This window comes from Hylobates moloch, unplaced genomic scaffold (genome assembly GCF_009828535.3).
Source record: "Hylobates moloch isolate HMO894 unplaced genomic scaffold, HMol_V3 SCAFFOLD_7, whole genome shotgun sequence".
Taxonomy (NCBI): domain Eukaryota; kingdom Metazoa; phylum Chordata; class Mammalia; order Primates; family Hylobatidae; genus Hylobates; species Hylobates moloch.
In genome coordinates this window covers 9320806-9335404 of record NW_026652282.1, presented here as the reverse complement: position 1 = coordinate 9335404, position 14599 = coordinate 9320806, and the positions used below count along the sequence as shown (strand labels likewise).

At 40.5% G+C, this 14599-nt stretch overlaps 1 protein-coding gene across 3 annotated transcripts in view; it reads right to left on the bottom strand.

Annotated features, from left to right (window-relative positions):
• Positions 1-14599, bottom strand: part of FRMPD4 (FERM and PDZ domain containing 4) — a 611249-nt gene that overhangs the window by 103659 nt on the left and 492991 nt on the right. For all 3 annotated transcript variants that reach the window (XM_032756574.2, XM_058441280.1, XM_058441281.1), the window contains exons 3-4: positions 10225-10385; positions 4915-5017 (exon numbers count right to left, since the gene is read on the bottom strand). In XM_032756574.2, the coding sequence (XP_032612465.1) occupies positions 4915-5017; positions 10225-10385 (264 nt within the window). The remainder of the gene's footprint in view (positions 1-4914; positions 5018-10224; positions 10386-14599) is intronic.

Genomic DNA, 14599 nt, shown 5'->3' with positions numbered 1-14599 from the left:
AGGTGGGACTGCTCGCAGACAATGGCTGAGAGAGGCTGGGGCTTGGTCACAAGCCACTCTAGGGTCCACAACTGGGGCCAAGGTCAGCAGATCTGTTACCCAAGGCCCAGGTAGGTATGGCTTTTCCCGGGTCCCTTGATGGATAATGCCAGTGGTAGGACTAAGACCAAACAGGGTTGTAGCCAACTCCATGGGGGGATGTGGTTGTTTCTGGGTCTGTATTTGGGATCACAGTCAGTGAGTCTGCCACCAACGCCTGGGTGGGTCTGCCTTCTCAAAATAGCCCTCCTCAGTCTTGGGCTCCACCAGGGTTTAGTGACCTACTTGGATTCCAAAGCTCCCACAAAACCACTTTTGTCCATAGGTGGCTGCCAAATTATAGTTGCTGTGGGGGATACCAGTGGGGGACCTCATTTTGCCACCTTGTTAATGTCACTCCCCTATCATTTATTCTTATTTCTTATTACAGTTACTTTCTTATTGGAAGAACACTACTGCTACCCAGAAAAGCTCTCCAATTCCCAGGGTATTAGTATAGAAGGGGTGACATGTCTGACAGATGTGAGCAACCCTCTGTAGATAAGTAGCCATAGCTATAACGCTGCTCATCAATTAGATTAGTAGGAATAATCAGCGTAAGCAGTGGGAGAAGGCAGATGGAGGGATAGTTAGCTGCCCTATTACAGATGTTGGGAGAAAGGGGAATTGGTCTCCAGTTTGACCATTGTACCTTCTTATTATGGGATGGGCAATTTTCCACTTCAACTGCTTTGATAGAAAAGATAAGATCAAGTTGTTTATAAGCTTGACTCTTCAATGTTAGCATCTGGTACTGAGGAAGAGGGAGAAGGGGAGGAAGGGAGACAGCATTCTTAGAGTCTGCTGCTCCGGCTCTAAAATTGGGACTAACTTTAGGGAGTCAAAAACCATTCTAATATTGTATGCAGAACTTTGTATACACGAGGGTTTTTCTGGATGGAGGGAAAAGTATGGCATTTATCAGGTTCCCAATTGCATCTCTAATCGAAAAAATCTAGTGCACCCATTCTAACAGGAGCTAGTAGATTTATGTTGCTGCCTTGAAGGACCAAATTTTGAGGTTGTGATTCAGGACAGCCACCTAGGCAATGGTTTTTTTTTTTTTTTCCAATATCTGCAGGTTGGAAAGTGAGTGTCCATCAAGAAGGTCTGGGGTTTCTAGGGTCAAAGGAAAGATCTACTTTACAACTCCCTTCTCATGCATAAACCTGCCCTTCCACTTCACGTTGATGGCTACTGTTTACCAGCATCAGTAATATCCATTAATACACCATCCATCTCCACCAAACATTCCTACCAAATACTACCCTCACCAACAGCGTTGCCCAGTCATAAATATAGGGAAACTAATTAGAATTCTCCTTGAGGGCAAGAATCATGCCTACATATCTATACATGCTCAGTGCCTTATATGATGTCTGTTAGTCCTCAATAATTCTTTGTTGAAGTCAAATGAATTTAATTGGGCTGGCTAGCCATGGGAGTGGGAAGGCAAGGCACAATTCATAATGTTTCTGTGGGCAATAATACTCCTTACTTTTTAAAAATAAAATTTTGGAGACTGCTTTCAGTTAATTAGTCTAATTGTGAAAAGAAAATTATCCTTAGATACTTTTAAAGAAGAAAGATATGGTAATTTGTAAAGGGCATGGATTCTTCAAAGATTTTAGTCCTCAAACACCATTATACAGTCTGAGTTAGAGTTAACAACTTAGAAGACTATGAAGTGAACAGAACTCATCTAATTTCAGTGCAGCAATTATAGCTTTTTGAGACTACATGAAAAAACCAAAATGTTGTTAGTATAGCAGTAAATTGGTCTCTGCGAAACTCTTTCATTTTCTCAAGAAAAAAATAATTTTCCATAATAGAGTAACCAAATGATAAGAAAAATAATCCACCAAGAAACACAAATGGATCTGGGAACAAAAAATGATCCATGAACACATGCTGCAATGGGGGAAAAGGAACAAAACAAGACTACACCACTAAAGCAAGCAAATGGATGCCAATTTTTAAAGAGAGAATTTTATAGTGTTATCAAAATGATGAGTGTTTTTCCAAATTTCCTTAGTGGCTAAGAAAATGGGATGTTTTTTATTATACAGAAAGGGAATTTATCTTGTGTAAGATATAGACCTTAAAACATATATCAGCTGAGGAGCCCAGTAAAAAGGGGGTTATTTTACAAGAGTTAAGTGTTTAGGTTAGTACACATTATGGCAGACAGATGACTAAACTTATGGGAAGGCACAGGAATATTTTGTAATGTGTGATCATTGTCATTAGTGAGACATACATTATTTTAACATTGTGGTTTAGTAAGAGTGAAAAGGTTGTGAGCCAGATAGTTTCTGTTGCAACTACTCAACTCTGTTATTGTAGCAGGAAAGCAGACATAGATAAAATGCAAATGAGCAAACATGGCTATACCCAGCAAAATATTTATGGATACTAAAATCTGAATTTTATATGATTTCCATGTGTCACAAAATATATTTTTTCAACTTTCAAACAATCGTTTAAAAAACCTACCTTTCTTAGCTGATGGACTTTGCAAAAACATGTGGCAGGCTGGATTTGAATTTGGAGCTGTTTGCTATCCTCTCTTTTAACTAGTTCATTTTATTATATGTAAAGTTCTATAGAGAGTGCTTTGTTTACAGATATGCCATTTTCTTCTACAATTGTTAAACCAGAAATAAAGTATCTTTCTTGGAAATAATCTTTCTAAATGTCCCTGGAACAACTGCTAGGAAGTGATCACACTTTCAGATAGGTTTTTCTCTGTCACTGCCCTGCAGCAGGCAATTAAGTCACAGCCAACCTAAACACAGATATTTTATTTCTTCTCTCATCCTCCAGGCACAAAAATCAATAGGACTAATCACAGAGGTGCGCACCTAGGGGAAAACAAAACATCCATGCAACTTCTGCCATCAAGCCCAAACATGGCATTCCAGGATGCAAGCCGATAGAAGGCTCAGAGCCTGCCTAGATGAGGGATGACCCTGCTGACACCCACACACATCTCAAGAGAGAAGTTATTCCAGATGAACACTGCAGCTCCTTCCTAAGGGCTCTTACATACAGAGTCTTTCTATATTCTGGCTCCCCTTGTCCATAGAAAGATTGGAGATGTTCTCAGGTCTTGTTCCCCATGCATAGTGAATGTGACACAAGTCTCAGTGTCTTCTTCTGTGTAAGACCATTCCTTGGAGATCTAGATGCCCCAGGAGTACAAGTATGACTTTTCTAGCCATCTGGGAAGACTCCATTAAGCCCAGACTGAAGTAGAGTGACTGTCTTAGTCTGTTTGAGCTGCTACAACAAAATACCTTAGACTGGGTAATTTATAAATAATTGAAATTTATTTCTCACAGTTCTGGAGGCAGTGAAGTCCAAGATCTTCCAGTAGATTTGGTGTTTGGTAAAGGCCACATTCCTCAAAGACAATACTTTGTCACTGTGTCTTTACATGGGAGAAGGAGCAAGGCAATTCTCTTCAACTTTTTATAAGGACACTAATCCCATTCATGATGCAGAGACCTTATGACTTAATCACTTCCCTAAAGGCCCCACCTATTAATAAAATCACATTGGGTATTAGGTTCCAACATAAAAATTTTGAGGGTACACTAACATTCAGACCATAGCAGTGACCAACCATTCCAGAGTTTCCCTGGGACATGGGCCTTTTAAATGCTAAAACTAGGATGGTTGCTTACACTAAAAGTAAGTGCCTTCTCTTTCTATTTCTCTTTTTGCTCCTCTCCCAGTTCTTCCAAGAGTGCTTGACCCTCCAGAACCTCTTTGTGAAGGAAAAGCTGAACTAGGCTTGAGAAAGAAACTTTCTCTGAAAGACCCCAGAAATACTCCACTTAATGCCTTTTCCAAAGTACAGATGTATTCGGTTGGTGCAAAAGTAATTGAAATTTTTGCCATTACTTTCAATGGCAAAAACAGCAATTACTTTCACACCAACCTAACACTTTCCATAATGAGTAAGCATAAATGTTAGGAAATCCCCTCTTCAGTGAAAAGTGTCCTGATAACCTCAGCTTTGGCTTCAATCTTGGTTGAAAATATGAGTTTATGAAAGACAAATGTCATGTCTCCTTATTCCTCAACACTCCCATAGTATGAATGGATCCATTCATATGATAGGCCCAGCTTCTTCATTTGAAAAACTTCTAAAGAACTCTTTTCCCCTAAATTCACTAAGGAAGTATAACTCCAGTGGGCTTCTAAAGGGATTCTTGACCAATATTTTTAACATAACGTAAAATACATTTTCTGGTGTCCCATTAAGAATCTCACATAACAAACTACTTATATTTACAATAAAACTAAACCAATAAACCACATGTATTTTGTAAACCCTTAGCTTTGACCTAATTATCCTATTGCCACAGTTGATAACCTCAAATTTCAGGAATGAAGCACTTAGTCAAATATGAAGTATCAGTGAACTGTATGTTTGTATATCCATGGGATTATGTATATAAAATTACTCATCACTTATGCTGAATTCAGGTATTGCATTTTGATCTCCCTGATTATGAAAAATCAATGTGTTAGTAATTCTGGAAGGAAAAAATGAACCTTTGGATATAGGAGTCATAAAAATTTTAAAATGAGGCATATGTGCCTTCAATGTTAACGGAGAGTGGACAATTACGAGTTTTGTGTTTATGGAGCGTGTGTTTTGATATTACAGGTCAGTGTCAGCAGCATTTTCAACCATGTGAATGTGTTGGCTTGCGTTTCTGTCCTAAATTGTCCCACAGGAGGCTCTTCCTCTGCTAGTTGAGACCTCAGAGCTGTGCAGCAGCCTTCAAGGCAGAACAGGACACAGGTGAATGAGTCACCCACCTGACCAGATCGATGACCCGCTCTCTGGGTGCAGCGCTGACCGGTTCATCATTAATCATTACAATCTGATCTCCCGGGATCAGCTTGCCTTCAGAGGGGCCACCTGGAGACAAATGAGAATGAAGCACAGGTGAGAAGACCATTGGCAACCTATCCCAAGCTTCCTCTCCTGATCATGATTCACTGTGAGCAAATAGTGCTGTCAGCAAAACCGAAACCCAACCACACTTGGGTGTTCTTTGGACAATTCTGAGGCCCAGGCTTTACCCTGACCAATTAAATCAGAATCTTTCGGGATGGGACCCAGGCATCCACATTTTTCTAAAACTTTACAAGCAAGGTCGAGACTCAGTCTGGCAGCTCTTCTCACACTTTATGGTCAATCACCTGGGGATCTTGTTACCATGCAGGGGTGCAGGGTGAGATAATGCAGTTCTCACAAGCTCCCAGGTGCTGCTGATGCTGCTGGTCAACAGGCCATATTTGTGTGTGTGTGTGTGTGTGTGTGTGTGTGTGTGTGTGTGTGTGTGTTGTGTGTGTGTGTGTGTGTGTGTGTGTGTGTGTGTGTGTGTGTGTGTGTGTGTGTGTGGTGAGGCCCCTAGAAGGAGCTATTCTCTTAGCAGGTAGCCAATCAGTTGTGTTGATACCCTGTGGCCAAAGCTGCAACAATTCCGCACAGCTGGATTCAAACAAAGGTGTATTTATGTACTTATTACAAGTAGGGAGACAGCATACTGTGGGGAATTGTAAGCTATCTCAGTAAAAGGGTGTTCGGATGTGAAGGTGATCTGGCTGTGACATCTGTCGCCCCATTGATCGCCAGGGTTGATTCAGCTGATCTGGCTGGCTAGGCGGGTGTCCCCTTCCTCCCTCACAGCTCCATGTGCATCCCTCCAGCAACCCTCCCACCTCGGCCTGCTGAGTAGCTGGGACCATGGGCACACACCACCCACCCGGCTAATTTTGTTTATTTATTTATTTAGAGACGGAGTCTTGCTCTGTCGCCCAGGCTGGAGTGCAGTGGCGCGATCTTGGCTCACTGCAACCTCTGCCTCCCGGGTTGATGCCATTCTCCTGCCTCAGCCTCCCGAGAAGCTGGGACTACAGGCGCCCGTCACCATGCCGGGCTAATTTTTTGTATTTTTAGTAGAGACGGGGTTTCACCATGTTAGCCAGGATGGTCTTGATCTCCTGATCTCGTGATCCACCCACCTTGGCCTCCCAAAGTGCTGGGATTACAGGCGTGAGCCCCTGTGCCCGGCCTTGTTTATTTTTTGTAGAGACAAGATCTCACTATGTTGCCCAGGCTGGTCTCAAAATCCTGGGCTCAAGCAATCCTCCCACCCCAGCCTCCCAAAATGCTGGGATTACAGGCATGAAGCCTGGCCCTTTTCTCTTTCCATTGTTTCCAAGAAGGGAGTAGGAAACTAATATTTGTTGAGCATTTATTATGCACCAGGCAATGGGTTAAATTCTTGGCCTAGTAACTTCGCTGAATACTATAATCCCTTCCACATGATGAGATAATTGAGGCTCACACAGGTTAAAGAATTGACTTGAAGGAAGGACTAGATCTTAGCTTGGACTCTTCCAAGTTCAGAATGGTGAATGTCCCTTTTGAATTTGTTCCTATAATTCAGAACCTAGTCACTGCCAGGTTTCTTGACACATAAACTTAAAACCACATCTGAGTGAAGCATACATCTATATTTAAGTAAGACATAAAAACAATTACCTGAATTAAGCTCTAGACATGTGCAATTACCTACCAAATATTGATATGGTAGCATATGGTACTATAATTTTAACTATATTTCCACAGGTCTGACGCTGGGTGATAGTTGCAGCTGAAACGCTATCTTTCAAATATTATTGCTATTACTTCATTTAATAATTGAAATGAACACTTCATACCCAGAACATGGAACTGAAAGTAATTCAGTTGTTCTCTACCCACCCAGACACGAGGCATATGTGTCATTCAAGCTGAAGCATAAATTTGTCTTCCTTCCGGGAAGTAAGAGAGTAGGGGAAACTTAACATGTCCTCATATTATTGATACAAAATATTCATTTTACAGATGTGGGATTCAGTGTTTGCACGCATAAGGAACTCAGAAAAACCACTTGGGAAACTTATTATAAGTATTAAATTATGTGCAAGTAATCACTCAAATTCAGTCAAACAAATGATTAGCAATCAAACGCTGATCAAATACAGAAAAATTTTCAAAGTAACTGAAGGACAAATGTTAACTATTCTAATAAGAAAACCACTCTCAGATTAACATACTCTTACATTTGACCCATGCTTTTTGATCAAATGAAACGATTCTTGTCTAATCAAGCAACTTTAATCAAGAATTCTGGAGAAGCAACACACTGTCCCATCCAAAATACAAAACAGTGCCACTCTTCAAGAGAACTGTCTCATGGCCTTTACTTTGAAGTCTGGATTGCCTACTATAGAAAATCTAGGCCGGACGCCGTGGCTCACGCTTGTAATCCCAGCACTTTTGGAGGCCGAGGCGGGTGGATCACGAGGTCAGGAGATCGAGACCACGGTGAAACCCCGCCTCTACTAAAAAAATAAAAAAAATTAGCCGGGCGTGGTGGCGGGCGCCTGTAGTCCCAGCTACTCGGAGAGGCTGAGGCAGGAGAATGGCGTGAACCGGGGAGGTGGAGCTTGCAGTGAGCCGAGATTGCGCCACTGCACTCCAGCCTGGGTGACAGAGCGAGACTCCGTCTCAAAAAAAAAAAAAAGAAAATCTAGTCACACACTGAAATCACTTGGGACTTCTGTAGAGTCATTTTTATGATAGACACAGCTTATTTGACCAACGTTTTCACTTATAAAAATAACTGGAAATAGTATTCTTTGACCTTTGTTTTTACTTTTTTCTACTCTTCTCAAAATTGTGTAACAGTAGGTATTAGTGTCTTTGAAGCTGAGGAGAATTGAGGGCAAAGAAGGAGAGAGGTTGTAGAAACAGTGAGATGATACCAAAAAATAAAAAATAAGACTTGAATCTTCATTCAGCTCCTGGGAAGACACATACTTCAGAGAATCTCATAATCAGAGATGTTAGATTATCCCAATATTATAAAACAGCATGCCAAATATTATTCCATTTAGGAAAAAATGTGCGTGCATATACATACATACATCTATACATATGTATTATGTGTGTATAAAATACATTATCTCATATGTAATACATATGTGTGTTTGTGTATGCATGGAATTGTATCTACTATACATATTATCGCTGTCTACATCAATAATGGCTATATCTTGGTAGTAGGAATTTAGGTGATTTTTTTTATTTTCTCCTCTATACTATCTACATTGTTTCTATTTTTTTTTTGTAAAGCATGTTATCATAAGAAGCAACAGATCTGTTTTGAGAATTCTCAATTGTGTCGAGCTCAACAATCTTACACAGAGAACTAAAATATGATCTACATTTAACGAAATAAAAAGGTTTAGCAGATAGCACAAGTCTAAAGTGGTTATTTGTGGTGCTTGCCCTGGGGCATATTATGTCAAAATAATGAAAAATGAAAAATCAAACCAAATTTTAAGATCTATACCAGGATGCTACTTGAATTTCATTTCCCTTAATTGAGACACTCAACTGGCCAAACATTTTAGAGTTAAATAACAATAAAAATAAACATCTATGGAATGACCAGGATGTCCCTGGCACTCTTCTAATTTATTGCATACTTTCCATAGCACTACAAGGTAGATACTACTCTGATCCCCATTATACAGAAGATGTAGAGAAGTTACATCAAACTGAAATGCAGGGAATTTAACATGGAAGCTAAAAAGTCTAAAAAGGGGCAGAGGTAGGAGTCAGATTCAGGCAGTCTGTTGCCAGAGTCTGTGCTCCTAAGTGTAGTACTTTACTGCTGAATCCTGTTACTGATTTGCAAAATCCTGTGAAGAAAGGGCATGGAAGATAATTCCCCTTTTTTTCTGAAAATAAATCCAATATGAGTCCATTACAGTAAGCATATAAATACATATATAATAAATAATAAAAGCACATTGTTTCTGGAAAGGTAAAGGCAGCCCACTTCAGGCGATTGCATAATATAGTCCATTGTATTCAGCTGTGTTGACAGCGGAGCATCTGTATACTGTAATATGAAGATTGAGGGAAAGTACATTAATTATCTAATCATATTGTAGAATTTTAAAGATTTGACATTTACTGTATTAGTCAGCATTTGCTGGATAACAAATCACCCCCAAGCTCAATGGGTGACCAGTGATCATTTCTTCTCATGCTTATGGGTCTTTAGGATAACCACAGGCTGGCTGATTTCAGCCAGGCTTAGCTGGACAGTTGTGTACCAAACTGCACATGAGGCTGTACTTGGCTCCCCACTGCAGGCTTGCTGCCTCGTGTGTTCATTATGGGGCTCATATGGAAGAGATCACAGCTACCTGGGGAAAACTCTTTTTTTTTTTTTTTTTTGAGACAGGGTCTCACTCTGTTGCCCAGGCTGGAGTGCAGTAGCACAATCTAGGCTCACTGCAACCTCTCCCTCCTGGGATCAAGCAATTCTCATGCCTCAGCCTTCCGAGTAGCTGGGACTGCAGGTATGCGCCACCACACCTGGCTAATTTTTTGTCTTTTTAGTAGAGATGGGGTTTTGCCATGTTGGCCAGGCTGGTCTCGAACTCCTGGCTTCAAGTGACCCACCAGCCTTGGCCTCTCAAAGTGCTGGGATTATGGCGTGAGCCACTGCACCCAGCCAAAAACTCTCTTCTGATGGCCATGGCAGAAGCTCAGGAAACAAGCTCAATCGCACAAGCACGTCTCAAGCCTTTGCTTATGTCATCTTTGCTAATATGCCGTTGGCCAGTGTCAATCACCTGGTCCAGCCCAAAGCAATGGAGTATGGTTTTCCCTTTAGTCTGCCTCTAATGAGAAGGGAGGGGAGTGCATACTTGTGAAATAATTCAACTACCCCTATGAGTAAATCCTACTGTAACCACTTCCTCATTTTTTTCACTAAGGAATTCATCATGGGCTTACTGTAATACAGTACAGGGCCTGCCTTTTATTGTCTGCATTCATAAGTTAAGAAGTGAGTCATTTCCATGGTTATAGATGATGGCTCAGTATTTTCCTGAGTCTGGCGATAATGATGGATTTGGCAGTTTAAAACCTAGTTTGAAGAGGCATTTCTGTTCCTCTGGTGAAGTGACTCTATCCAGGTTTTGGAAAAACATATCCAGCTTTCACAGCCTGGACACTTATGAAACTGAACAGTAGTTATATTGGGTGCTTACCTGGTGTTACTGAGCGAACGACCACTGGCTTTTCACTCCCTGCCACAAAACCAAATCCCAGCACGGGGTCCCTTCTCATCTCCACCTTCCGAGGAGCCGGAGGGATGATTTGGCAGCTCTCTAACCGAGGGTCGTCAAAAGGGATTGCCTGTGTCATGTGACTGTGGAGAAAGCACATACAAGAGAAACAAGGCATCAATGTATGTCTTAGGCATTGGCCTGGCAATCATATTCTCTTTAATTTCAAAACCTATTTTTTGGTAGAGAGTGAGAAAGATCTGGGGAGACCCATAGTCATGCTTCTTTCGTGGCCTACTTGGGCCAGTTTTGCTTCAGGCTTTTGCATTGGCTGTTCCTCCAACCTGGAATGCCTATCCTGCAGAAATGCGTATGGCCCAGCCTCACTTCGCTCAAGCTTGTGCTCACATATGACCTTGAAGAGGACTGTCCTGGCCATACATTTTAGAAATGCAACCCTGCTCCCCAACATGCCTGATCCCCTTTATGCCCTGTATTCACGTGCTGTAGAATACAGTTGGCTCTTGAACAACACAGGTTTGAACTGCACAGGTCCACTTATACATAGATTTTCTTCCTCTTCTGCCACCCCTGAGACAGCAAAACCATCCCCTGTTGTTCCTTCCCCTTTTTAACTTACTCAATATGAAGACAATGAGGATGGAGAACTTTATGATGATCTACTTCTACTTAATGATTAATAAATATATTTTCTCTTCCCTATGACTTTCTTTTTTTTTTTTTTTTTTTTTTTTTTTTTTATTATACTTTAGGGTTTTAGGGTACATGTGCACAATGTGACAATGTGCAGGTTTGTTACATATGTATCCATGTGCCATGTTGATTTCCTGCACCCATTAACTCGTCCTTTAGCATTAGGTGTCCTCCCCCACCCCACAACACTCCGAATGTGATTTTCCCTTCCTGTGTCCATGATTCTTTGTTCAATTCCCACCTATGATTTTTTGTCCTTGCGATAGTTTACTGAGAATGATGTTTTCCAGTTTCATCCATGTCCCTACAAAGGACACGAACTCATCATTTTTTATGGCTGCATAGTATTCCATGGTGTATATGTGCCACATTTTCTTAATCCAGTCTATCGTTGTTGGACATTTGGGTTGGTTCCAACTCTTTGCTATTGTGAATAGTGCCGCAATAAACATACGTGTGCATGTGTCTTTATAGCAGCATGATTTATAGTACTTTGGGTATATACCCAGTAATGGGATGGCTGGGTCAAATGGTATTTCTAGTTCGAGATCCCTGAGGAATCGCCACACTGACTTCCACAATGGTTGAACTAGTTTACAGTCCCACCAACAGTGTAAAAGTGTTCCTATTTCTCCACATCCTCTCCAGCACCTGTTGTTTCCTGATTTTTTAATGATGGCCATTCTAACTGGTGTAAGATGGTATCTCACTGTGGTTTTGATTTGCATTTCTCTGATGGCCAGTGATGATGAGCATTTCCTCATGTGTTTTTCGGCTGCATAAATGTCTTCTTTTGAGAAGTGTCTGTTCATGTCCTCTGCCCACTTTTGGATGGGGTTGTTTGTTTTTTTCTTGTAAATTTGTTTGAGTTCATTGTAGATTCTGGATATTAGCCCTTTGTCAGATGAGTAGGTTGCAAAAATTTTCTCCCATTCTGTAGGTTGCCTGTTCACTCTGATGATAGTTTCTTTTGCTGTGCAGAAGCTCTTTAGTTTAATGAGATCCCATTTGTCGATTTTGGCTTTTGTTGCCATTGCTTTTGGTGTTTTAGACATGAAGTCCTTGCCCACGCCTATGTCCTGAATGGAATTGCCTAGGTTTTCTTGTAGGATTTTAATGGTTTTAGGTCTAACATATAAGTCTTTAATCCATCTTGAATTAATTTTTGTATAAGGTGTAAGGAAGGGATCCAGTTTCAGCTTTCTACATATGGCCAGCCAGTTTTCCCAGCACCATTTATTAAATAGGGAATCCTTTCCCCATTTCTTGTTTTTGTCAGGTTTGTCAAAGATCAGATAGTTGTAGCTATGCGGCATCATTTCTGAGGGCTCTGTTCTGTTCCATTGATCTATGTCTCTGTTGTGGTACCAGTACCATGCTGTTTTGGATACTGTAGCCTTGTAGTATAGTTTAAAGTCAGGTAGCGTGATGCCTCCAGCTTTGTTCTTTTGGCTTAGGATTGACTTGGCGATGCGGGCTCTTTTTTGGTTCCATATGAACTTTAAAGTAGTTTTTTCCAATTCTGTGAAGAAAGTCATTGGTAGCTTGATGGGGATGGCATTGAATCTATAAATGACCTTGGGCAGTATGGCCATTTTCACGATATTGATTCTTCCAACCCATGAGCATGGAATGTTCTTCCATTTGTTTGTATCCTCTTTGATTTCATTGAGCAGTGGTTTGTAGTTCTCCTTGAAGAGGTCCTTCACATCCCTTGTAAGTTGGATTCCTAGGTATTTTATTCTCTTTGAAGCAATTGTGAATGGGAGTTCGCTCATGATTTGGCTCTCTGTTTGTCTGTTATTGGTGTACAAGAATGCTTGTGATTTTTGTACATTAATTTTGTATCCTGAGACTTTGCTGAAGTTGCTAATCAGCTTAAGGAGATTTCGGGCTGAGACAATGGGGTTTTCTAGATATACAATCATGTCATCTGCAAACAGGGACAATTTGACTTCCTCTTTTCCTAATTGAATACCCTTTATTTCCTTCTCCTGCCTGATTGCTCTGGCCAGAACTTCCAGCACTATGTTGAAAAGGAGCAGTGAGAGAGGGCATCCCTGTCTTGTGCCAGTTTTCAGAGGGAATGCTTCCAGTTTTTGCCCATTCAGTATGATATTGGCTGTGGGTTTGTCATAGATAGCTCTTATTATTTTGAGATACGTCCCATCAATACCTAATTTATTGAGAGTTTTTAGCATGAAGAGATGTTGAATTTTGTCAAAGGCCTTTTCTGCATCTATTGAGATAATCATGTGGTTTTTGTCTTTGGTTCTGTTTATATGCTGGATTACATTTATTGATTTGCGTATGTTGAACCAGCCTTGCATCCCAGGGATGAAGCCCACTTGATCATGGTGGATAAGCTTTTTGATGTGCTGCTGGATTCGGTTTGCCAGTATTTTATTGAGGATTTTTGCATCAATGTTCATCAAGGATATTGGTCTGAAATTCTCTTTTTTGGTTATGTCTCTGCCAGGTTTTGGTATCAGGATGATGCTGGCTTCATAAAATGTGTTAGGGAGGATTCCCTCTTTTTCTATTGATTGGAATAGTTTCAGAAGGAATGGTACCAGTTCCTCCTTGTACCTCTGGTAGAATTCAGCTGTGAATCCATCAGGTCCTGGACTCTTTTTGGTTGGTAAGCTATTGATTATTGCCACAATTTCAGAAGCTGTTATTGGTCTATTCAGAGATTCAACTTCTTCCTGGTTTAGTCTTGGGAGGGTGTATTTGCCCTATGACTTTCTTAATAACATTTCGTTTTCTCTAACTTTATTGTAAGAATACAGTATATGAGTATAATGCATATAACATACAAAATATACGTTAATCAACTGTTACGTTATCGGTAAGACTTCTGGTCAACAGTATGCTATCAGTAATTGAGTTTTGAGGGCATCCAAAGTTATACGTGGATTTTTGACTGCATGTGGGGTTGGTGCCCCAAGCCCCATGTTGTTCAAGGGTCAGCAGTATACTTAATTTTATGGTTATTTTTGTTGTTTTGCTCTATACACTGGAACACACACTCTGTGAGGGCAAGGAACTTGGTTTTATTCACTGATTTATCTCAGGTGCCTAGAACTGTATCTGGAACACAGTACATTCTCAATTAATACTTGAATTAATAAGTAGAGAAAAAGAGATTTCTTTGTGAAAAGCTGTTAAGTTAAAACTGATATGCTGAGAAACAGCTTCAGAGGGTTTTAGACATTTAGAAGGTAATACCTATGGCTTCTGGCCCCAGTAAAATTGAAATGGATTATTTTGGTGGTGACACACTATCCTGTTGCCAAATACATCTCCATTTCCAAAGAAGTTGAGAACTTAGCTCTTGGCATTTGTTCTCCGGAAAGATTTTCAAGTGGTTCAAATGAATCTTTTCATTAACACCTAAACTTCAGAAGTCTTATCAATAATCCCAACTGGAAATTTGTATAGCATTCAAAAATTTTCAAAATACTCCCACAAATACCTAATTTGATACACAAATTGAGAATGAGAGGGCAGAACTGGTATTATTTTGTGGATTTTACCAATAAAAACCTGAGATCAAAATACTAGTTTATTGTCACTAAGGGCCCATGGCTGGTATGCCAGAGGGTTGGGTCAAAGATTCATTCCCATGACTCTTGATGAA